This window comes from Herpailurus yagouaroundi, unplaced genomic scaffold, assembly GCF_014898765.1.
Source record: "Herpailurus yagouaroundi ecotype Mexico unplaced genomic scaffold, PumYag 197, whole genome shotgun sequence".
NCBI classification, from domain to species: Eukaryota; Metazoa; Chordata; class Mammalia; order Carnivora; family Felidae; genus Herpailurus; species Herpailurus yagouaroundi.
Window position 1 is genome coordinate 22,668,846 of NW_024412428.1, and position 25,240 is coordinate 22,694,085.

Here is a 25,240-nt window from a genome sequence, read left to right on the forward strand (position 1 = left end):
CTGGCAGTCCAGTTAGAATTCTCATACATTGTTGGCAGGGGATGTGGGAAACAAAAGCAAAAGAAAAAAATTAAATTTCCTTACTGCCTACAGCCCACTGCACTGACAAGTCCTTGAAACAGGCAGAGTGGCATTCCTCTAGGAACTCAGATGCCTCAGTGATGATACTTTGCTAAGGGGCCAAAGGGAACCTTCGCTTAACATTATCCCCAGCTCCGGGATCCTGTAAGTCTATGACATATAAAAATTCCTTTGGAAACTTGCTTTATCTCTACCCCCCCAAGATCTATGTTAACAATCATCCTCCAAGAATATGGCCTGCTGATACACATCTGAAGGGTCTCATTACTCAGCTTTTACTAATCATTAATAAATGACCTTTTCCTAACAATAGTTAGCCCTCTCAAGGTCCTGGGAACCTTGCTTCCAAAATTCCTTAGAGATTTAATACTATCCATATCCCCCTCCCAACTTGAAAGTGTATAATCAGTCACCCCTCACAACCCCAGTGCAGCTCTTTCTGCCCATGCGTCCTGTCCCTGCACTTTAATAAAACCACTTTTTTGTAACAAAGAGGTCTCAAGAATTCTTTCTTGGTCATTGGCTCTAAACCCCAACATTTATTTCCACATCAGTGGGAATGCAAAGTGGTACAGCCACTTTGGAAAGCAATTTACTGTTTTGTATAATGTTAAGCATAGGTTTATCCTACAACTCAGCAATCCCATTCTTAGAAACTTACCCAGAAGAAATGAAAACTTATGTTCAAAGACCTATATGCAAATATTATAGTGGCTTTATTCATAATTATCAAAAACTGGAAATAATTCAAATGGTCTTCTATTGGCAAATGGATAAATCAGCTGTAGTACATTCATACAATGTAGTAAGTTCGTACAATAGAAAAGTACTCAGCAATGTAAAGGAATAAACTTCTGATACATTTAACATGGATAAATTTACATTATATTAAGTGAAAGAAATCAGATATAAAGAGCTGCCATGTATATGATTTCATTTATGTGACATTCTAGAACAGAGGGAACTACAGACATAGCAAACAGGTCAGTTTTGCCTGGGGCTGACCTTGTGAAGGGGCTGACTATAAGGGCACAAGGGATGTTTGTGGATGAAGGAACTGTTCTATATTTTGATTGTGGCAGCGGTAACATGACCATGTGTTTGTTAAAACTCATAGAACTATGCACTAAAATGAATGAATTTTACTATATGTATATTACACCTCAATAAATCTGACTTTAAAAAAAGAAACAAAAAAAGAAAAATGCAATATGAACTTTGTGGAAAGAAAAAGTTGAGTTGCAATTCAGCGGTGCAGAGGTTCAAGGCAGCACAGAGCTAAACTGCTCTATTTACCAATGTCAAAAGTTGTCATCCTTGTGTGTGGAGCTGTTTTCTGAAGATTGTGGTGTTTCCTGGGAGCTAGTCTTAGGCTGGAGCCTGAGCTGGGGGAAGGGGAGGGGTGGGTATGTTCTAGGTCACTCATTCCTGTTAAGGAGAGTAGGCCACTCCTAACACGTAGTAGGAAGTCAGGGGCTAAAGGAGTGGTAGGTGAGGACAGCCTGTGATATTCAGAAGTCACATTTAGTAGCCAGTTTAAAGTTTTCTCTTTTGGGTTTATAATTTCATTTTACCATCAATAAAGTCTGGTTGTATGTCACAGCCTGGTCTTGCCTACACTTTGAAGAATCTTGTAAAGATGTGAAAAAAGAATAGCATCAGCCCAGAGAAGCACTAAGGTCAAGGAGAATGTCTTTGATCTTGGTGTCCTGGGGACTCAGAGCAGTGACTCACCTGTAAGTGCCCTATAGATGAATACTTAAACAGAAGCTTCTCTCCTCATTACTGATGTGGAGAACAACGGCAAAAGATAAAAAATTAAATTTTCTTATAACTTACAGCCCATTGACAAGTACGTGGGACAGGCAGGGTAACCTTCCTCTGGGAACTCAATTGCTTTGATGTTAATACATTGCTAGAGAGAGGCAAAAGGCAACCTTAGCTTGTCCTTAGCCTGACCTCCAGGTTCCTGTAAGTTTACTTAAACGTGTGATAATCCCTTTGGAAACTTCCTTTATCTCTGCCCCTTACCCTCCCAAGATACATGTTAGCAATTATCCTTCAAACATATGGCCCACTGATACATATCTGAAGAGTCTCATGACTAAGGTTTTACTAGACAGTAGTAAACGACCTTTCCCCAACAGCAGCTAGCCCCTCATGGTCCTAGAAACCCTTCTTCCAAATTCCTCCTCCCAACTTGAAAGTATATAATCAGCCACTTTTCACAACTTTGGTGCAGCTCTTTCTGCTCATAAGTCTTGTCCCCATGTTTTAATAAAACCACCATTTTTCACCAAAGAGTTCTCAAGAATTCTTTCTTGACCATTATTAGCTCCCAAACCGCAACATTTCACATCAATTATCGGTATAACAAAATAGTTTCAATGTATTTGAGCAAACTAGAAAACAGTTTTCCCTGATACATTTATGCTTATGTAAAACAGTGGCATGATCCACATGAAATACAAATAGTTATGACGGGGGAAAAAGACACCATTCATATGTTTATGAATCACACAAAAGAAGTGTAAATCAACCCACTTAGTTGATACTTAACTCTTTTCTAGAGAATCCACATGTCACAATTCCCTTTTGGAGAGTTCCCTACTCGTTGAACAGGGTATACCAATTGTTATTGAAGCGTGAGAACCTAACACAGCTTCTTATTGCCACATCTCCTTCCTAGTTTATCCAGATTCCCAGCCGAAGGGTAGGTAGCCAGGCACACAAGGGCCCTTTCCCTGCCGGATTCCAGGACTTTACCAGGAGAGGACTGTTTCCCTCGCAGCCTGATCCGTGTTTGATATTCAAAGCTGTAAATAACTCAAGAACCCACCTTACGGTTTTATGTAGTATGGCATTGTATGCATTATAGCAGAATCACAATTTAATTCACATCATAACTCAGATGTACAAAAATAATGACTCTCTTTCTCTCTTCCTCCTCCCTTCCTTCCTACCCTCCTTCCAATTTTCTCCCCAAATTCTTTGTCATTAGTTGGGATATGGGTCTGTAGAGAATTCATTAAATATTCAATCTGGTTCAAAAGAGTCCAGTCTAATAATTTAGTCAGGCCCCTTAAATCACATTCAGTCTCTCTTGGCCTTTCAGTCACCTTTCTCCTCCTTATTTTTACTTAAGATGTCCAGATGTATGAAGTTGATATATGTGGCTTGTAACACTTTTGGAAGACAGTTTCCTTGAATCTATGTAGGCTTAACATGTGCCTAGGGATCTGGCAGGCAGGAAATGTGGAGTCCCCACGTAACAACCAAAGTTGGCTATTAGCCAACCTCTGCCTGACTAGACCATGTTACCAAGTGTGTTCTGCTTCAGGAGACTCTCTAAGAGGCGATATCCTCTCAGAGCCTCAAAATGGAAGGGTGACAAGGCTGGGGCAGAACAAAAGAATCTTCTTCTGCCTTCAATACTGCCCTTGCTCATCTATGAGCCTTCCTTTTCCAGGCTGAAGATCACAGAAAAGAAAAACTGACGTTTCACTCACCTCTTGCCTCTCTATTTACAACTATCCTTAAGGGCAGGGCAGGTCAGAGTAGCCTGGACTTGTTCTTATAGTGGCACGATTCAGGAACAGCAAAAGGGCAAGCCCCAGTGTGCACACCTCTGCTTGTCACATTTGTTAATGTCTCATTGGCCGAAGCAAGTCACGTGGCCAACTCAGATTTAAGAGTGGAGCAATAGTTTCTGCTTCTTGATGGGAAGATCTGCCATGTTCCATTGCAAAGTATGGATGCAGGGAGCAGAAGAATTTGTGGCCATTTTTACAAACTATCAGAGAGATCTTGGATCCTTTAGCCAACCACAGTTTTCTCTTAAAATGAGAGTGATGAGTATCTATAATAGCTTAGAGGGTTATGAAAAGACTTAAATGGGACACCATAAGTAGAAGATCTAGTGTAGTGTATGCCCCATAGCAGGCATGCTCTGGTAGTTATCCCCTAAGCAACTAAGGATACAATGTCTTTCGTCTTCACTGCATTTTTCCAGTGCTTACCACCATGGTAATTGCTCAGTAAGTGAATGCACTTTGTGATATATTGCATTATTATTCCCAAATATTCACTGACCCCCTTCCCTACAAAAAATGATTGCATATCCCTACCCATTGCCATGTGATTTGTGGCACATCCTTGGAAGGAATATAAGTCTCTGGCTTATTATTAGGTTTAGCCATTTCACTTCCTTTAATGAGAGAGAGATTACAATATGCCAGCTCTTAGCAGAAGCTTTAAGAGCCATTGCTATTTCCCACAAGGTCAACATTTTTGTCTGCTGTAAGAATGTCATATCCAGATGGGGATTGTTCCTTCAATCTGGGTCCTAGAATGAGAAGAAATATGGAGCAGAGTTGCAGCCAACGTGAAACCCCTGACATGGAACATGAATGAGAAATAAACTACTGTTGTAAGCCATTGAGATGTTGGGGGCTGTTTGTTACTGCAGCATAGTCTAGCTAAAGCAGACAAATACACATTTCTAGTTCTTAGTTGTGTTGAAATAAAGCATATATCCTTGTAGATGCTTCAGGTAAGGGACAATTATGTTTAAAAGTTTCTCATCTAGTTTCAAAGTAATATCCCTCTGAGACAATTAGACAATAAGAGTTACCTCTACTTTAGTAGCTTGCCATGCTGATTTCCTAAAATGTGTCTTCCTCCCATTATAGTAGCAAGCTTTCTTGCAGCCTTGAATTTTCCTCTAATATAATATAGATGGTGTTTTGTGATAAGTATCAATAGTAAGTCGCTAATACCTGGTGATTTGCATGTTATCTGTTTTCCCAACAGCTTTCATTTTATTAAATTTACTAGGTATTGATTCTTCACAATTACTGTGCTACTGCTAAAAGTACCTTTGGAACCTTTAATACCTTTAGTGCATATTGTTATTGGATGTTGCTGCTCCCAGGCCTCCCTGGTGGACAGAACATGCAAACACACATATTTATATCTGTGATGGTTAATTTCATGTGTCAATTTGGCTGGGCCATGGTGCCCAGATATTTGGTCAAACATTATGGTGGGTATTTCTATGAAGGTGTTTTTGTATGAGATTTACATTAAAACATTGAACTTTTTAGTAAAACAGATTGCTATGACATTGGTGGGCCGCACCCAATCGGTTGAAGACCCACAGAGAACAAAAGACTGGCCTCTCCCAAAAGAAAGAATTTCCAGCCTGATTGGCTTCAGATTTGAAGGAAACAGCATCTCTTCCTGTGTCTCCCGCCTGATGGCCTTTGGACTTGGACTGCAACATCAGCTTTTCCCTGGGTTTCTAGCCTGACAGTTCATCCTGCAGATTTTAGATTTGTCAGGCTTCCTAATTCCATGAGCTAATTCCTTAAAACGAGTCTTTCTCTCTCTTAGTGATTAAACTAAGGATCTTGAGTTGGGAAGATTATCATGGATTATAGTAGGCTCTAAATGTACACATATCCTTATAAATGGAAAGATTTGACACAGAAGAGAAGGAGGTAGAGATTTGAGTGAAGTAGCCACAGGCTAAGGAGTACCAGGAGCCACCTGGAAAAGGCAAGGAGCAGATTTTCCCCTAAAGAAGGAGTGTTGACACCTTGAATTCAGCCCAGTGATAATGATTTTGGACTTACGGCTTCCAGAACTGAGAGAGAATAGATTTATGTTGTTTTAAAACCATCAAGTTTGTGGCAATTTGTTACAACAGCTGTTGAAGATGAACACACTTATTTTTACAAACATGGAACCTGGGACTCAGAATATGTGACTTGCTTAAGACCATATAGCTAGGGGTGCCTGGGTGGCTCAGTTGGTAGAGAGCTAGACTCCAGTTCAGGTCATGATCTCACAGTTTGTGAGTTTGAGCCCTACATCAGGCTCTGTGCTCACAGCAAGGAGACTGCTTGGGATTCTGTCTCTCGCCATCTGTCTCAAAATAAATAAATGAACTTAAAAAAAAAAAAAAAAAGACCATACAACTAGCATGTGGCAGAACTAGAGTTTAATCCAAGTCTACTGATGTTAAATCCAGTGCTCACCTATAGTGGTTGCCTTTTTCCTTACTGAGTTCTCCAGTGAGACAGAGAGGATAGTGGCGGAAGGAGCAAGACAGGAATGATTGTCATTACTGGGTGCTTATTAGAAACATTAGGGGAACTCATATAGAATACCACTCTAGGTCCCTCTCCAGACAATTGAATTAGACTCTTTGGTGGTGGGGCCTAAGCAAAGGTATTTTTAAAAGTTCTCCAGGTGATTCTTGGATGCAGCCAAAGTTGAGACTGGTTCAGGAGACTCGTCAAGTCAATGTCCTCTCAGAGCCTCAAAATGGAAGTATGACAAGGCTGGGGCAGGACAAAAGAATCTTCTTCTACCTCAACAATGGAGCAGTGGAGCAGTGGTACCACGTTCATTTCATATTTTCACGTGTGGGAGAAATATGACTATTTTTCTACATCTGAAGTTGAATTCTCATCATTAACCTTATTACATCAAGTGCCAGAATCTTAATCTCTGTTAAATCAGGATCTATCCCCCTCCTGCCTTCTTCGATCCAGGAGATATATATGCAGTGACAGATGAACAGGGAACATCTAGCCTTTGGTATTATTATCTAACTGACATTTATTGTCACATCCCTCTTCCCATATGCTCTGTGTCATTGTTCTTTACAAATCTATCCTTCCATGTTTCTACCTGTCGTCTCTCAATGCTTGTCTACATAGCTCTTGAGGGTTCTGCAAGCCTTTGCAGGCTTCCCCAGCTTTGGTAGGATGGGCACATATCCTAAGAATATGATTCAGCTCCATCTAAAGGGGTATACTGGCCTCCACTCCTGTGCTGCCACTGTGCTCAAGGGATTTTGTGTCTCCTTCCAATACTCCTTGTTTTAGATCCCCAAATCTCTTTGGGGGTGGAATTACCCTTCATCCTGGAGACAGTGGCCTTGGAGAGTGCAAAACATAGGGGGGACCTCGTCAAGGAAACACCACTGTTCCTTGCTTCCCTCCCACTTTCCTCTCTCTATCTTCTTTAGGGACAAGATAATTCCAGTTCTAAAGCATCAACTTTCCTAGAGCCCTTCTTGGTTCTGGCTTTTGAAACTTGAAGTTCAGTCCCTTGTAATTCCAAGCGCTTGCATTTACATCTCAAAACCTGTCCTCTGATGATCTGTACCATCATTCTTTCCTTTAGGTTGGTGAATACTATTAACTAAGTGGAGTAAAAGGTAAAAGGTTAAATAAAATGATAAGATGATATGAATCTCAGTTATTATCTCAAATTCTCATCTGGTCAATACAGAATTGGGTTCAGATTTTGTGCTGGTAAAAGCTGTGACTCGGGGCAAATTACTCACTGCTTCTGAGCCTCTGTTTTTCCTTCTGTAAAATGCAGGATTGTGAGGATTACTAAGAAGATGTATTTCTCTTTGCCCTTTGCCACTGCCGTTCTAGGTTGGTCTAGATAAGTGTTTCTACTATTATTTCTGAGGCTTTAAGAGAACTAAGAGAAATCCTGTGTAAACATACAGCTGTCCCATACTCTGTTACTCATCTTTCTTCACCCCTAAACTTTAGTTCAAGAACCTGTATAGATCTGGTAACTGTTTCTGTGGCAGAGGTTGGATGGGTAAAATAAAATAAGATGAAAATCAGAGACTTCTGAAAATGTCTTATGGCACCATAAAGGATAGAAAAAAAAATGTAAGGATCTGGCAAAAACTAAGTGTTCAGTAAATAGCTATTATTCACTCAGCCCTCAGTAGAAGTTCAGGGTAAGCAAATATATTGGAAGTTGTTTCTGTAGCACTTTGTAATTCTATTAATTCCATAGTTAACAATAGGAAAGTTTATTATTTCTTTTGAGAATTTCACATTTCATTTCTCTGTAAAAAAAATTTAGCAAGAGTAATTTGAACTACATTTCAAACTTTCCTCCTTCTTTTCGTGACTTACAATACAAACCAAGCGTCTTTTCTGTGACTCGTTGAATTTTCATATTTGTTTCTAAGTTTGAATTAGCCTCCATTTTATCCATTGAATTTTCAAAGTCATACACGACAGCCACTTTTCTCATCTGTGTTGATAAGTCTGCACTCACTAACTGGCTGTGTATCTAGGTCTGTTAAATCTAGTTAGTGTTAACACTGATAGGCAGTGCCTATCTAAGTCAGCTCTTTCTTCTATAGCTCCATTTACATTTGACTCACATACTGCAAAGTTATTTGTTGAGTTAAAGATTTTTTTTTAAGTTTTTATTTTAATTCTAGTTAGTTAACATACAGTGTTATATTAGTTTCAGGTAGACAATATAGTAATTCAACAATTCCATATATCACTCGGTGCTCATCAAGTGCACTCCTTAACTCCCATCACCTAACCAATAGGCTTTGCTCTGGGCAATAAAATGTGCAGGGTTAAAAACTTTAATTATTTTAAAGGACTGTGAAAAAATTAAAGTCTTCTCTTCCTTAGGACATCCCCCCGCTTTTCCTGCACACCACCTCGGTCCTTAATCTCCAAGTAGAAGGTAGAAATAGACACAGTGGGAGACTACAGGCCATTGTATGTGAAGAATAATTCCTTTTTCCCTTCTTCCTCATATACTCTTGCTCTACCCTCCACCTTAACATGTTCTACCTTCTACATTCCGCCTACTACTAGTTTCTGAGATCCTTGCAGATAAGAATTACAAAAGTTTTTGCTGTGGAAAAAGTAGTTTCTTAGTAAAACAATTTCATTTTTTAAGGCTGATTGTCTAAAAACAAAACAAGGTTAGCAGGTAGGAGTCCCATCATTTCACCTCACTGAATTCTTTTAGTGAGGTATGAAGACATACAGAGCTCTGGTCACAGTCAAGGAGTGCTGAGGAAGGAGTGCACCTCTGCCCCCTTGCTTAGGCTTCCAAAGGAGCCGGCCCCACAAGATCTGCATGTTCTCTTTCTCATTCCTCGGCTTATCCCATATTTTTGCTGCTGCTTTGCCTGTTTTTAAGCTAGTATCGAAAAAGACACACCAGGAGACAGGTTTAATGGATCACCTGTGACATGGACTGGAAGGGTGTGAAGCCAGTAAGGCTCCTAGAAGAATTCTAGCCTTACATCTTATTTAAGTTCATGGACTTGTTCTGTGTTTACCCATGGGACCTTATTCTGAGTTTACCCTTTAAATAAGCGGCCTTAGACTCAGATGGTTGGTTTGATCTGGTAGCTCAGCTTCTGTGTTACTAGCAATTAAATAGAAATGGCTTGAAAATAAGTACATCCTATTCATAGCTGATGGGATATGTGTTCCTAACAGAAACTGGTAGGTCCCAGCCACAGCTTTTTAGACAGATTATCCAGATTTTTAAAAAAATGTTTATTGATTTATTTATTTTGAGAGAGAGAGAGAGAGAGGGAGAGTGCAAGTAGGGGAGGAACAGAGAGAGGGAGAAAGAGAATCCTAAACAGGCTCTGGGCTGTCAGCACAGAACCCAACTGGGGGCTCTATCTCATGAAATGTGAGATCATGACCTGGGCCGAAATCAAGCGTAGGACATTTAAGAGACTGAGCCTCCCAGGCGCCCCAGATCATTCCCCAGATTTTATTTGATTGGCAATGATGGGCAGTAGAAGGGTGGAAGAAGAGACATTTGAACTACCAGTGTCTGTTTTTCCCTTCCCTGTTTCTAACTGCACATGGTGTCTTTTAGTGATGAAAGGAGCCTTGAGGACAGTCCTTCATGAGTGCCAATGAAATGAAAAAGTCCTTGAGAATGTCTTGCCTTTAAAAGCTCAGAGATTCTGGGGGCTGCAAAAAGCCCCTTTCCATTCCATAAGCGGAGAGGCTGCTTGTTTCGGATTCACTTTTTTCTTTATACATCGCTGTTCGGTGCATTGCGCCACTGCACTTCAGAAGCAGGTGCCAGAGTCTGGATGATACTTGTCAGCCACACCCATCCATTCCTGGGTTAACATCTTATACTGAAAACTTTGACACATCTTATAGCTAGATATCCAGTGAACAAGCGCCCAGTCATCCGTCCAATGGTCAATTCTTGATGGGGCACACGTCATCAGGGTTTTCAATTGTCAATGTGTGTATCTCATTAAGAGATACACAGAAGACTCTACTCCTCAGATGGGCCTGGTGAAGGAAATTTTCTAAAGCTTCCCAGGTGATGCTGGTGTGCCATCTGGATTGGTAAGTAGTGACTGATCTTTTTTTTTTTTTTTTTTGAAGGCAGAGTCGCCTTTTTTCCCCCCTCACTGCTCTATGAACGCAGACATAGAGTACTTATTTTTTAAATGAACCCCATCCTACAGATAAGGTAACTAAGGCCCAGAGAAGTTAAGATCTCACAGATGGTGGCGATGGTCGTCTTTCCAATACCACATCTTACCACTTTACTAGGAAGTGTTCAGGTTGCCTTCTGGCCACAGGTTGGCTATTAAGGCTGCGGTGCTGACTTCTAAGGGTCAAAGTTTGCTCCGTGCCCGGCAAACCCAACTTTGCTTGAGCTGGTAATCCCTGCTAAGAAAGTCCGCATCTGCAGAGTTAACCGAGGTCCCGCCCGCGAAGGGTGGGGCGAGGGGTGGAGTGCGCGTCGCAGGCAGCTGGGTCGCCGGCCGCCTTGCGCCTCTGCGCCTGCGCACGGCGCCGAGGGGACGGGGTCGGGCTCAGAAATGGCGGCCTCCATGTTCTACAGCCGGCTATTGGCCACAGCCGCCCTTAGAAGCTGCGGGTCCCGGCCGGCGCTGCGGGCCGCCGCCCAGGTATTGCGGCCCAGCCGGCTCTCGCTTGGAGGGCCGGCAGGAGAAAGGGCGAGGTGGGAGACCTGGTTCCTGTGGGCGAGGTGTGAGGGGATCTGAGGCCCGGCTCGGGGTCACTTCGCAGTAGGTGACATTGCGTGACATGGGGTGCCCAGCCGGGCCCGTGGGCGGCGTGCCCTGGAGTGCTGCCTGCCGTGACAGAGAGCGGGCTCATGTTTGCGCGGCTCTGCTCCCGGGCCATCTGGCTGCGGCTACTCACCCAGTTGCCGAGGGGCCGCAGGGAGGCGGGTGGAGGGCGCTTCCAAGTGGAGGTGGAGGTGCTTGGGCAGTTTCTGCTCCTTTTTCTGTGCCCCGCAAGGTGGGCCGAGGCTTCTGCGGCCCTTCTATGGGGAGGGGGAAATGCCCTTCACATGTACTTTCGTGTCCCTTGGGAGCTGTCATAGGTGGGAATGACTTCACAGGACCAGCTTGCTGACTGGCCTTTTTTGGGACGAGGCAAGAAGTTTCCCACCTCTCCCAAGGAGTTGTGTACTGTTGGTGTTAACCGTGGGAATAAGATGATGTTTGTTAGCTTACCAACTGGGGAAGACAGTTATCTTTTGGATCACTTCATTTCTGTAGAGAGTATAACATAGTAAGCACGGGTTTTTGTTTCGTTGGTGTTTTGTTTTGGAGTGTTTACCGTTTCCAGGTACTGTGCTAAATAAATAAGCATTTTACGTCTCGTTAGGCTTTTAAGCAACGCTCTAAGGGCGTCATTAATATACTCATCATTGATGAAACTGTGGCTAAGAGAACAAGTAATTGGGGCCAGGTCGGGAAGCAGGTAAGGTCAAAGCTAAGGCCTAATTCCAGACTGGCTGGCTCCAAAGCTTGTGTGCTTGAATCTGCTCTTCACTTTTTTTCTTCGCTTTTTTCGGAAAAACTTGGCCTGTGTTTTCCAACGTTGATACAGACTTGTGAAAGGGCATGATTGGTTTCATAAGTCAATTTCAGTGTTTTAGATTATGTTCAGAAATTAAGTCCTTAGACATGACAAAAATAAATTGATTTAGACTTTTATTCTTTTTGGAAGCTGTTCATACTTAAAACTTGGAGATGGTAAATGCTATGAGTATGCTTCTTAATAAGAGAAGTGATTTTTTTTTTGGCCTTGAACTTCCTTCTTATGAGTCTTAAAAAGTGCTGTCTAGTTTTCAGAAAATGAGGATTTGGTGAACAAATATGTTTTCATCATAATTTTTATCCTTTTGGAAATTGTTTTAAAAGCTTTTGTCTCTCCATATGGAGATGCCTAGCATCTTGTCTTAATATCTCTTTTCTTCCACTCTCACATTAAATAATACAGATTTAGAATTTGGAAGGCCCTTAGTCTAACCCCTTGCTTTTGTAGATGAGAACACAGAGGTGCAGCGTCCTAGAAAACTTGTTCACCGTCACACACTGATTTTAGCTAATGCTCTTAAACGTTTTAATTCTCTGACCCCTTCTAGTTTCTGTATCTTCCTTATCAGTATATTTCTGATAAAATAGTTCAGGTTATAAGCAGATGAACTAATTTAAGATATTTTCTTAGTTGTCGTGAATCACATTCCCCAGTAACCACATTTACCCACTTTTGAATACATATTATTTAAACTAGGTAAATCATTGAATGGGTGGTGGGTTAGGAATTTAGCCAGGAATTGGTGGCCTTTTGGCAGTAGGAATCTTCTGAGTGATGATGTCAGGAAAGACAAAGACTTAAATGTGGGAATCCTTGTGATTATGCAGGGATTTGTATTGCCAGTGAAATTAAAAACTGATATTTCAAGTCATAACTTCTAGTGGTGCAAGGAAAGGATTATCAATACCGTAGATATTAAAAAACCTTTAAGGTAGTATAAAAGCAATCAGCATTACTTTATGAATACTACTGATTCTTTGTGAATATAGGTACTTGAAAGAAACTGTAAAAATATACTCAGAGCTTTGTGTCACTCACTGGTTTACCTTGAACTTTTTTGGGGAATATTTCAAACTGATAGAAACGTGCCAGCAGTAGTACAGTGAGCACGTAATTTGCCTTCACCTAAATGTAACATTTTGCCACATTTGCTTCATCTTTATAAAATTGTATTCATGTGTGTGTGTGTGTGTGTGTGTGTGTGTGTGTATAAAATTCCATTCCGTTTATTTTTGCTCAACCATTTGTGAGTAAGTAGCAGGTAGCATGGCACTTTATCCCTAGATGTTTTAGCATATGCCTTTTAAAAATGAGGACATTCTCCTAAATAACCACAATATAGTTATTATATACTTAGGAAACCTATAGTTATCATACTTAGGAAATTTAGACTCAGATTTCCCCAGTTGTTCCCAAAGTGTTCCTTATAGCTGTTAGGTTTTTTTTTTTTTTAAACTGAGATCACGCCTCTGTAGCATTTTTTCTAGTCTGTTCAGTTAATTAGGTGCTGCCTAATGAGTCTGTTAATGCTGTTATATGTGCTATAGTTGTTCATTTATATGTTCATATATACTACATGAATTCTGCAGCTGACGCCAAGTTGGCTTTATTCTTTTAGCATCCCTAGCACAGTGCTGGTATATAGGCATTCAAAAAATGTTTGTATAACTAATTTACCAAGTTGTGCTAAAAACTCCCTTTCCCCCTTATTTTTATTATTATTTTGGGGTATAATTTATATAAAGTGTACAATTTGGGTAGCTAGATTAATTTTTATGTATGTATACATCTGTGTAGCCACCATTCTGATCATGGTATGTCATATTTGCAGCCCTCCAAAACACCCATGTCCTCTATCCCTATTAATACTCCCTAACAGAAGGTGACCACTAATTCTATCACCAATTTTGACTGGTTTTGAACTATATAAAAAATACAAGTATGTGTTCTTGTGTGTGGTTTCTTTTCCTCAAAGTTGTGTTTTTGAGATTACTGCCCTGTATTGTGAGCAATAGGTTTTTTTTTTAAAAAAAAAATTGAACTGTAGTATCCTAGTATGTGAATATAACATTTTATTATCTTATTGATGGGCATTTGGGTCATTTTCATTTTTTATTTATTATGAATAAGCCTGCTATTAACTTTCTTTTTTTTTTTTTTAAGTTTTTAAAATATTTATTTTGAGAGAGTGTGCGTGAGCACCACAGCGCCAGTGTGGGTAGGGGAGGGACAGAGAGAGAGAAAAAGAAAACCCCAAGCAGGCTCTTGTGCAAAAGCCCCAGGCACGGCTGTTTCTCATGAATCAAGAGATCATGACCTGAGCCGAAATCAAGAGTTGGACGCTTAACCAACTGAGCCACCCAGGTGTCCCTGAATATATATTTGCCTTTTGGTAGACTGAACACTAATTTCTGTTGCCTTTATACCCAGGAATGGGATTTCAGAAAGTAGATGTGTGCTGAACAGTTTGGGATGTTGCTGTGTTTTAATATTGAAGTGACACTAAATCAGGGAGTTGAGCTACCCTGGTGAAATGTTATCCAGGATTTTGGCTTACCAGATGAATCAGAAATAAGTGGTTACTAGATGTGATTGGCTTTTTAGACTAGTGGTTCTCAAACTGTAGGGTGCTTAACTATCAGGGGAATGACTTGTTATGAATGCAGCTTTCCTGAGGCCATTCCAGAGATTCTGACTTTTCGATGTGAGTGGGGCCCCAGAATCGGCAGTTTTAGACACATCCCAGGTACATTTGCATTTTGATGCAAATAGTTCATGAATCCCCTTCAAGAAGTAGACTGTTTATATACAATTCCTTTAACTTCAATTCTTATGATATTGTGTGTTTCATATGAACCATATTTCAGTATTCTGCCTTCTGTGAATAGAGAATGGAGATGTATGGGTGATAATTAAATGTGCAATTTCAATTCACTCTTTCAGAGCTTTCATAGCACTTAATTTGTTCTACATATTGCCATATAAGGTTGGTAGGATTGAGGAATTTGTTTTTTTTTTTTTAATTTTTTTTCAACGTTTTTTATTTATTTTTGGGACAAAGAGAGACAGAGTATGAACGGGGGAGGGGCAGAGAGAGAGGGAGACACAGAATCGGAAACAGGCTCCAGGCTCTGAGCCATCAGCCCAGAGCCCGACGCGGGGCTCGAACTCACGGACCGCGAGATCGTGACTTGGCTGGAGTCGGACGCTTAACCGACTGCGCCATCCAGGCGCCCCAGGATTGAGGAATTTGAATGATATTTGCAGGCTGTGAAATTAAGAGTTTCATGGAGGAAGTCAACTGGAGAGTGACATCTGGATCAACCCCTGTGAGAGAGTGAAGGCAGGAGGGTTGAATAGAGGGAGAAGTAGAACTGTCATGTGGTTGCAGTAGGAGCCTTTGCCTTTCCTGTGGGAGATCTGGAACTAAGATGATCCTTCAGAATTATCCCAAATTGGGGCGAGGTGCTAGGACTTTATATCCTTACCTTTACCTCCGTTGACCAGTCATGGATGTAGGCTGCAATGTGAAGGTGTGACTTTGGGCAAGGAAGTGCTAATGAAAGAACTCAGCTGAGAGCTATCAGCAGCCAACACTCCCAGCAGTTGGGGCTCTGAAAGGAGAATCTGAGCAGCACACTACGGTGACCTCTACAGGTGAAACCAGGGTTTTGAGTCTTGAGTGTATGAAAGAGTAATGGTACTAGATCATTCAACTACTGCCTATCTAGTGCCAAGCAATTTGTTAGGTGCTTAAAGAATGGTGGAGACAAGAAAGGGAAGGATGAGGTTGGTTTTAGATCTGCTGAATTTGGCACTGAGGTAGAAATCTGTAGGTCATTAGAGATATGGTGGTAAAGCTCAAATAAAAGATAAGGACTAGACATGATGAGGAAATAGTTAAAACTAAAGGGTAATGTTTGATATTTAGCAGGTAGGCTAGCTCTTAGGTTATAATTTAGGTAGCCTGAATATTATACTTTGATGATTTAATGTAACAGTTTTATTATAGTTATGAAGAGCCAAATATTCTATATAAAAACGTATTTTGAGAAGGTGTTTTTAATAATAACTTCCAAATATCTATCGTGTATAATATGTCTCCAATATCTCTAGGTTCTGGGAAGTTCTGGATTGTTTAATAACCATGGACTCCAAATACAGCAGCAGCAAAAAAGGAATCTCTCACTACATGAATACATGAGTATGGAATTGTTGCAAGAAGCTGGTGTCTCCATTCCCAAAGGACATGTGGCAAAGTCACCAGATGAAGCTTATGCAGTTGCCAAAAAATTAGGTACTAACTTAAGAAAAACTTTTGCCACTTTGACATGGGCACTCTGATAAGATGTGAACTTTTGGTTTATAGCAACTTACAGTTTTTATTTTATTTTATTTTTTTAAATAAATTTTATTTACTTAAAAGAGAAGATGGAACTTTATGATTGTTGGCATTCTAAAATTATTATGAGATTATTATGAGCTCTCATAGTGCTAGTAACTTAAGAATCAATTACATTGGCATTAGGAATCTAAAGTCCTGTTTTTAGTTGGAATATAATTATGAGGAAGGAAGTTTTGCTTAATACTCTGAAGCTGAAAAGATTGGTGCTTGTGATGATTCTTCAAGGAAATGGTGAAGGAAATCTTAGCTGTTTATATGGTTTGATGGGAAAAGTATGGAACCAAAGGGAGGGAAAAAGAAGCTGAGCGCTAGACTGTAAGCTCCATGAGAGCAGGGTTTCTTTGTCTTCTTTTGTCCACTGATATATTCCAGACTCTTAGGAGAGTACCTGGCACGTGGGTAATCAATAACTGTTGTTATATTTTAAATGAACTAAATATTTGTGCATGTTTATTAATAGATTCTTTTATTGATAAGAGAAACCTTAATAGCTTTTGTTAATGTGAATTCTGTTAATTTATATTAATCTCTTAATTAAAAAATAAATTTTGACTTTAGAAGAAATCCTTCACTTTACATTTTTAATGATTTATTATGGGGCCATAATAGTCATGTACTAGCTGTACAATGCATTTTATTTTTAGTGGTATTTAAGATCCCCGCAATTTTATGGCGATTAGCACAATCTCTCCTGTATGTATACTTGATTAATATAGCTTTAAATGTGCTTTGATGAAGACTTTGTTTTATTAGTTTTTTAAGAAGGCTATGGAGCATTTAAAAATGTTTAAAAATTTTAAAGTTTACTCATTTTTTTCTTGTTTCTAGAATGGGTTTTTCTTTCAAAAGTGGGGGCATGGACAAGTTCAGAAATATATCCTATATTAAAGCTATGTTTTTGACAAGTTGACCTGGAAACATGATTTTTTATAGTTTAATTTTTTGTTAATCAGAAAAAAATACTTTTTATTCAGATTATAAGCAAACTTCTTTTTATTTATTGAAAGCCTTGTGTAAAATGGCATTAATTATGGTGAAATTTTTGTTAATTAATGGTGACCTGTACTTTGAACTTGTGCATGATAAAAAATGTGCCTCAATTTTACCCTCAAAACAATGTATAATAGCGGCTCTTAAAGGTCAAGTTTAAAGAAAACTTGTGATTGTACTTTGTATTTCTGTAATATTTCTTGGAAAGACTTCTTTCTAATAACTACTCCCTTGAGAATTGATCTTATCTATATGACCTAAACTTTAATTTCTAAAGAAGACCCAGCTAAGTAGGAGGGAAGACTTTGAAATGCAGTTGAGAAAGTATAAGGTTTTCTTATTCTGCTGTTCCCTTCTCAAGGATGACACTTAGACCGGTTTGACTTCGTTCTTTTAATTTTGTTAGTCTGATCTCTTGAGAGATGATTTTTTGTTTACCAATTCATTCATTTGTAATAATGCTGAACCATAAAATGTTTTTCATGCCAGTGTTGGTAAGGCCTGTTTTATATATAATGAGGTCAGTAAAAGCTATATTTTTCTATTTCCAAATTATTATAACTGGTTTTTCTGTCTTCTCCATATATTTTCTCATTTAGTCAAAGTTCGTTGTTTTGTCAGAAAAAAAAAATCTATGTAGAAACTTTTTCATAAAACAAGTAGGATTTATTTGGATGCCAGTTTCTTGATTTCTTTATTCCTTGTAAAAATCTTTAATGGCGCTTAAATGATTAAAAGAAGAAAAAATAGTTAATATGTGTAGGATATACTATGAGTATTGATATACTATGAGACCTGGCAAGGTCTCTGGGACCAGGACTTCTATGAAATAAGGAGCAGGTAGGCAGCTCTGATTATGAGCCCATTTGAACAGAAGGTGTCTTGTTTGTCTAGAAAGTATGTTTTTGTCAAATAACACTGCAGATGATGATTACAGTGTGGAAGTGGGATTAGTGACTAATGAGGACTTTTAAATTTAGAGGATCAGAAATGCTACTTTTAAAAGATATGTTTGGTAACTACTATGAAGATGTTGAGGGCAGTTTTGTCTTTTGTTGGGAGTCATTAATATCAAAAGGTATTGATTATGGGATCTAATTGCCTTAGAAATACACCTGGTTCTGTCTATCTAGCTAGCAATTCCTAATGCTGATTTTGGCTACTTTGTTTTTTGCATTACTGAAAAATTCACAGAGTATTAATTCCATTTATTAAAAAGCTCTTAAATCACCAACCAATATAGAGAAATACAAATGCATTACAGGTGGGCTAAACTTGCTTCCCCTCAGTTCTGTGGGTGGCATGGGGACTGGGGCCACTGAGCCTTAAAGCTGGTGACTCCTCCTGAAATAGCCCTGGCCTCTTTCCCCAGTGTTCCCTTCAAGTTCTATAATTTTCTTTGTACATCATGATATGAGAAAAGCTGGAAACACCTGTTCTGGAGGCAAGTTTTGCCTGTTGTGAATAATTGAAGTTGGGGATGGAAGAGTGGTTGGAAGGAAATCTAATTCTAGTTTGTTTGTAGACTGGTTTTCTCATATCCTTTTTTAATGATAGGCCTTTGGTAGACAGCTCATTAATTTCATGGTTCTGTATTGCCAAGAATAATATCTTTTAGGCTTGGGAAGTTTCTCCCTTTAGTTCTAATTTTCAGAGGAACTATAAAAGCTGTGCTTCATAGGGGTGCCTGGGTGGCTCAGTCGGTTGAGTGCCCGACTTCAGCTCAGGTCGTGATCTCACCGTTAGTGGGTTCAAGCCCCACGCAGTGGTTAAGCGTCCAACTTCAGCCAGGTCACGATCTCGCGGTCCGGGAGCTCGAGCCCCGCGTCGGGCTCTGGGCTGATGGCTCAGAGCCTAAAGACTGCTTCAGATTCTGTCTCCCTCTCTCTCTGCAGCTCCCCGTTCACACTGTGTCTGTCTCTTGAAAATAAATAAATGTTTAAAAAAAAAGCTGTGCTTCATAGAATTTTAAGAGCAGAAACCCCAGTACATAGCTCAAATACAAATACATCTTAGTTCCCCTATTACTGTAAATAGAATTGCATCTGTATTGGCTTTCTATGTTTGAGATTACAATGTAATTATTTTGCTGCTTGAAAATTGTTCAACCTAGTGAAATTTATGTTGTCTGACTAGTCTTTTTGTTGCATATTTTGTTGACCATTTTTAGAGTATACTTTAATTTCATTGATAATAGTACTTATATCTGCTACATATTTTTTTAATTGCTTAAACATAAATTTATTCTTACATTCAATGAGGTTAGAAGTTTGAAATGGGTCTTAGGTCCCATTTGTTTTCTTTTTTTCTTTAATTTTCACCCCTTTCATCCATTTTTTTCTCTCCCCCACCCACTGCCTCTGGCAGCTACCAATCTGTTCTATGTATCTATGAGCTTAGGTTTTTGTTTTGTTTTGTTTTTGTTTTTTTTCTAATTTAATATATAAGAGTGTTCATATGGAATGTCTTTCTTTGACTTATTTCACTTAGCCCTTCAGGTCTATTCATGTTGTTGGAAATGGGAAAATTTCATTCTTTTTTATGGCTGAGTACACACACACACGTACATGCATATACCATAATTTCTTTACCCATTTATCCATCAATGGATACTTCGATTGTTTCCATATCTTGGTTATTGTAAATAGTGCTGCAATCAACATGGGGTACATGTATTTTTTCAAGTTAGTGTTTTCTTCAGGTAAATACCCAGAAGTGGAATTGCTGGATCATATAGGAGTTCTTTTTTTTTTTTTTTTTTGAGATTATTTCATTTTTTAAAATGTTTATTTATTTATTTTTGAGAGAGAGAGAGAGAGAGGAACAAGCAGAGGAATGAGGGGAAGGAGACACAGAATCTGAAACAGGCTCCGGGCTCTGAGCTGTCAGTACAGAGCTGGACGTCAGGCTCGAATTCATGAGCTGAGAGATCACAGCCTGAGCCAAAGTCAGGCGTTTAACTGACTGAGCCACCCAGGCGCCCCTGGTAGTTCTATTTTTAATTTTTTTTTGAGGAATGCCTTTACTATTTTCCCTAGTGGCTGCACCAATTGATATTTCCAACAGTGCATGAGCATTCCCTTTTCTTCCATCCTCACCAACACTTGTTATTCCTTGTTTTTTTTTTTTTTTTTTTAATTTTTTTTTTCAACGTTTATTTATTTCTGGAACAGTGAGAGACAGAGCATGAACGGGGGAGGGGCAGAGAGAGAGGGAGACACAGCATCGGAAACAGGCTCCAGGCTCTGAGCCATCAGCCCAGAGCCTGACGCGGGGCTCGAACTCCCGGACCGCGAGATCGTGACCTGGCTGAAGTTGGACGCTTAACCACTGCGCCACCCAGGCGCCCCTTCTTGTTTTTTTTTTTTAATAGCCATTCTAACAGGTGTGAGATGATAGCTCATTGTGGTTTTGATTTGCATTTGCCTGATGAATAGTGATTTTGAGCATCTTTTTGTGTGTTTATTGGCCATCTGTATGTCTTTGAAAAAATGTGTTCACATTTTCTGCTTGTTGTTTAACCAGATTCTTTTTCACAATTGAGGTTTTTTTTTATTTTAAAAAAAAATTTTTTTTTTCAATGTTTATTTATTTTTGGGACAGAGAGAGACAGAGCATGAACAGGGGAGGGGCAGAGAGAGAGAGGGAGACACAGAATCGGAAACAGGCTCCAGGCTCTGAGCCATCAGCCCAGAGCCCGACGCGGGGCTCGAACTCCCGGACCGCTAGATCGTGACCTGGCTGAAGTCAGACGCTTAACCGACCGCGCCACCCAGGCGCCCCTAAACAATTGAGTTTTATGAGTTCTTTATGTTTTGGGTATTAACTCCTTATCAGATATATGGTTTGCAAATATTTTCTCCCATTCAGTAGGTTGCCTTTTTATTTTGTTAAAGGTTTCCTTTGCTGTGCAGAAGTGTTTCAATTTGATATAGTCCTGCTTATTTATTTTTGCTTTTGTTGCTTTTACTTTTGGTGTCACATTAAAAAAATCATCACCAAGACCTTTGTCAAAGATCTTGTCACCTATGTTTTCTAATAGGAGTTTTATGGTTTTTTAAGTCTTATGTTCACATCTTTAAAGCACTTCAAGTTAATTTTTGTGTATGGTATAAAATAGTGGTTAAGTTTCATGCTTGTGCACATGGCTGTCCAGGTTTTCCAACACCATTTATTGAAGAGACTGTCCTTTCCCCATTGTATATTCTTGGTTTCTTTTTGATAAATTAACCATATATACATGGATTACTTCTGGCCTCCCAGTTTTGTTCTATTGTTTTATGTGTCTACTTGTATGTCAGTACTATACTATTTTGATTACTTTAGCTTTGTAATATAGTTTGAAATACGGGAGTGTGATGCCTTCAGCTTTTTTCTTCTTTTGCAAATTTGCTTTGGCTACTTGGCGTTGGTTTTGTGGTTCCATACAAATTTTAGAATTGTTTTTTCTATTTCTGTGAAAAATGCCATTAGAATTTTGATAGGGATTGCATTGAATCTTTAGATTGCTATGGACATTTTAACTGTATTATAACAGTCCAGAATATCTTTCCATTTGTTTGTGTCTTCGTCAGTTTCTTTAATCAGTGCCTTATAGTTCAGTGTACAGGTCTTTTACCTCGTTGGTTAAATTTATTCGTAGGTAATTTTGTTCTTTTTGAGGCAGTTGTAAATGGGATTTTTAAAAAATTTCTCTGATAGTTACGAATGTATATAAATGTAATCAATTTTTGTATTGATTTCATATCCTGCAGTATTAGTGAATTCATTTATTCTAATAATTTTTTTTTAAGTTTATTTTTTTATTTTTGAGAGGGAGAAAGCACAAGTTGGGGAGGGACGGGGTGGGGGGAGGGAGGAAGGGAGACAGAATCTGAATCTAGGCTTTGAGCTGTCAGCACAGAGCAGGCCACAGAGCTTGAACTCATGCTTAACTGACTGAGCCACCCAGGTGCCCCTAGTTCTAATAGTTTTTTGATGGAGTCTTTAGGGTTTTCTGTATATAACACTATGTTAAATGCAAACAGTGAGAGTTTTACTTCTTCCTTTTTAATTTGGATGCTTTTTGTTTCTTTTTCTTGCCTAATTGCTGTGGGTAGAACTATATTGAATTAAAGTGGCAAGAGTGGACATCCTTGTCTTGCTGATCTTAGGGCCAAAGCTTTCAAATTTTCACTGTTGAATAAGATCTTAACTGTGGGCTTATCATATATGGCCTTTATTATGTTGAAATATGTTCCTTCTCTACCTGCTTTGTGGAGTTTTTTACATAATTGGATGCTGAATTTTGCCATATGCTTTTTCTGCATTTTTTGAGATGATCATATGATTTTTTACCCTTCATTTTGTTAATATCACATTCACTGATTTGTGGATATTTAAGTAGCCTTTGAGTCCTGGAATAAATCCTATTTGATGTTGGTATATGATTTTTTTTTTTTATGGTATTGATTCTTTAAAAAAATTTTTTTTTTCAACGTTTATTTATTTTTGGGACAGAGAGAGACAGAGCATGAACGGGGGAGGGGCAGAGTGAGAGGGAGACACAGAATCGGAAACAGGCTCCAGGCTCCGGGCCATCAGCCCAGAGCCTGACGCGGGGCTCGAACTCACCGACCGTGAGATCGTGACCTGGCTGAAGTCGGACGCTTAACCGACTGCGCCACCCAGGCGCCCCTATGGTACTGATTCTTTTAATGTGTTGTTGCATGCAGTTTCCTAATATTTTGTTGAGGATGTTTGCATGCGTGTTGATCAGGGTTATTACCCTGTAATTTTCTTTCCCTTTGGCATCCTTGTCTGGTTTGGGTATCAGGGTAATTCTGTCCCTGTAAAGTGCACTGCAAATGTTCTCTTCTATTTTTTTTTTTTTTCAAAGAGTTTGAGAAGGATTGCTATTCTGTTTTTAATGTTGGTAGAATTCACCAATAAAGCCATCTGGTCCTAGACTTTAATTTATTGGAAGGTTTTTGATTACTGATTCAATATCCTTACCAGTAATCTGTTCAGATTTTCTGTTTGTTCATGATCTAGTCTTGGTAGGTCGTATGTTTCTAGGAATTCATTTCTTCTTGGTTGTCCAGTTCATTGTCATTAATTGCTCATAATAGTCTCTTATGTTTTGCATTTCTGAGTTATCAGTTGTAATATCTTTTTGTCTGATTTTATTTATTTGAGCCCACTCTTTTTTTTTTTTTGGTGAGCCTAGCTGAAAGTTTGTCATTTTGAAGAAGCAGCTCTTATTTTCATTGATCTTTTCCATTGTTTTTCCTTTATTTCTGTTCTAACCTCGTTATTTCCTTCCTTCTACTAACTTTGGGCTTTGTTCTTTCTTAGTTCCTTGAGGTGCATAGTTAATTTGTTTGAGACTTTTCTTGTTTCTTAAAATAGGCATTTATTACTGTGAATTCAAACTGCTCTTTCTGCATCCCATAAATTTTGGTGTATTTCCATTTTGTTTGTGTCAATATATTTTTTAATATCTTTTTTGATTTTTTTCTTTGACCCATTGATAGCATGTTGTTTAATCTCCACGTATTTGTGAATTTTTCAGTTTTCTTTCTTTAATTGGTTTCTAGTTTCATACCACTGTGTTTGGAAAAGATGCTTGATATGATTTCAGTCCTCTTAAATTATTAAGACTTGTTTTGTGATTTATCGTATCATCTGTCCTGGAGTATGTTCCATATGCACTTGAGAAAAATATATATTGTTGATTTTGGATGGGATGTCATTCAATATATATATTCATATATATTTAAATATGTATGTGTATATATATATATGTTATATATATATTTAGACCATGATTGAATTTGTTATTTAAGGCCTATGTTTGCTTTTTGATTTTCTGTCTGGATGATCTATCCATTGATGTAAGTGAGTGTTAAAGTCCCCTACTACTATTCTATTACTGTCTCTTTCCCCCTTTGGTCTGTTAAGATTTGCTTTATATATTTAGGTGCTTCTATGATGGGTGCATAAATATTTACAAATGATATATCATCTTGTTGGATTGACGCCTCTATCATTATTTAACACTCTTGTCTCTTATTATAGTCTTTGTTACGAAGTTGATTTTGTCTGAAATAAGTATAGCTACTCTGGCTTTCTTTTGGTTTCTGTTTGTGTGGAATATCTTTTTTTATCCTTTCACTTTCACTCTGTTTCCTTCCATCTAAAAGTGAGTCTCTTGCAGCTTGCATGAGTCTTGTTTTTTAATTTATTCAGTCACTCCATGTCTTAGTCCTAGTGTTTAGGATTCTAGTATAATTAAGATGGAATTTCTGTCTGCTTGAATAAACATGTACAAAGGTTGCCAATTAATGAATGCCAGCCTGGAGGGAAACTTCTAATGGCAGACAATAGCGCTTTGCCTTCTTTTTTCTTCTTCCTAGTGTTTTATTGGATGACTATATAGAAGAATGCTTAAAACGTTTGTGAATAACTGAAGCTAGCAGGGATAGTGAATATATTTTAAATAAATCTTGGAATCCATAAAAGCTCTTGTCTGACTAGAGTAAAGGGCCAAATCTAATAAAAAAAAAGACTGTAAGCTCTCTAAGGGCAGGGTAGGTCCCTTTTGATCATTGTTGTGTCTACAACTCCAGCACAGTAACTGGTATATAGATGTAATTTTTTTTTAAATTTTTTTTTCAACGTTTTTTATTTATTTTTGGGACAGAGAGAGACAGAGCATGAACGGGGGAGGGGCAGAGTGAGAGGGAGACACAGAATCGGAAACAGGCTCCAGGCTCCGAGCCATCAGCCCAGAGCCGGATGCGGGGCTCGAACTCACGGACCGCGAGATCGTGACCTGGCTGAAGTCGGACGCTTAACCGACTGCGCCACCCAGGCGCCCCTATAGATGTAATTTTTAAATGAATTAATGGAATTGAATAAAATCTTGTTTCAATCAATTGTCCTCAGATGTCTCTTGTAATCCTTCTCCTTCTCTTGATAATTGATGAAACTGTATTCATTAACTTTTTTTGGCTTTTCTTTTGTTGTGAAAGGCTTTTATAGAAGGAACTTTTGAAGAATCATCTCTGCCCTTAAGGAA

The 25,240-nt window shown here is 38.9% G+C and overlaps 1 protein-coding gene across 3 annotated transcripts in view; it reads left to right on the forward strand.

Moving 5' to 3' along the window:
- Window positions 1-10,708: 10,708 nt before the first annotated feature.
- SUCLA2 (succinate-CoA ligase ADP-forming subunit beta) overlaps window positions 10,709-25,240 on the forward strand; it is a 60,314-nt gene continuing 45,782 nt past the window's right edge. For 2 of the 3 annotated variants that reach the window (XM_040448436.1, XM_040448434.1), the window contains exons 1-2: window positions 10,975-11,195; window positions 15,900-16,080. In XM_040448436.1, coding sequence (XP_040304370.1) covers window positions 10,980-11,195; window positions 15,900-16,080 — 397 coding nt within the window. In that variant the 5' untranslated portion in view covers window positions 10,975-10,979. Of the gene's footprint in view, window positions 10,841-10,974; window positions 11,196-15,899; window positions 16,081-25,240 lie in introns of those variants that run through there. The other variant, XM_040448435.1, reaches the window with a different exon arrangement.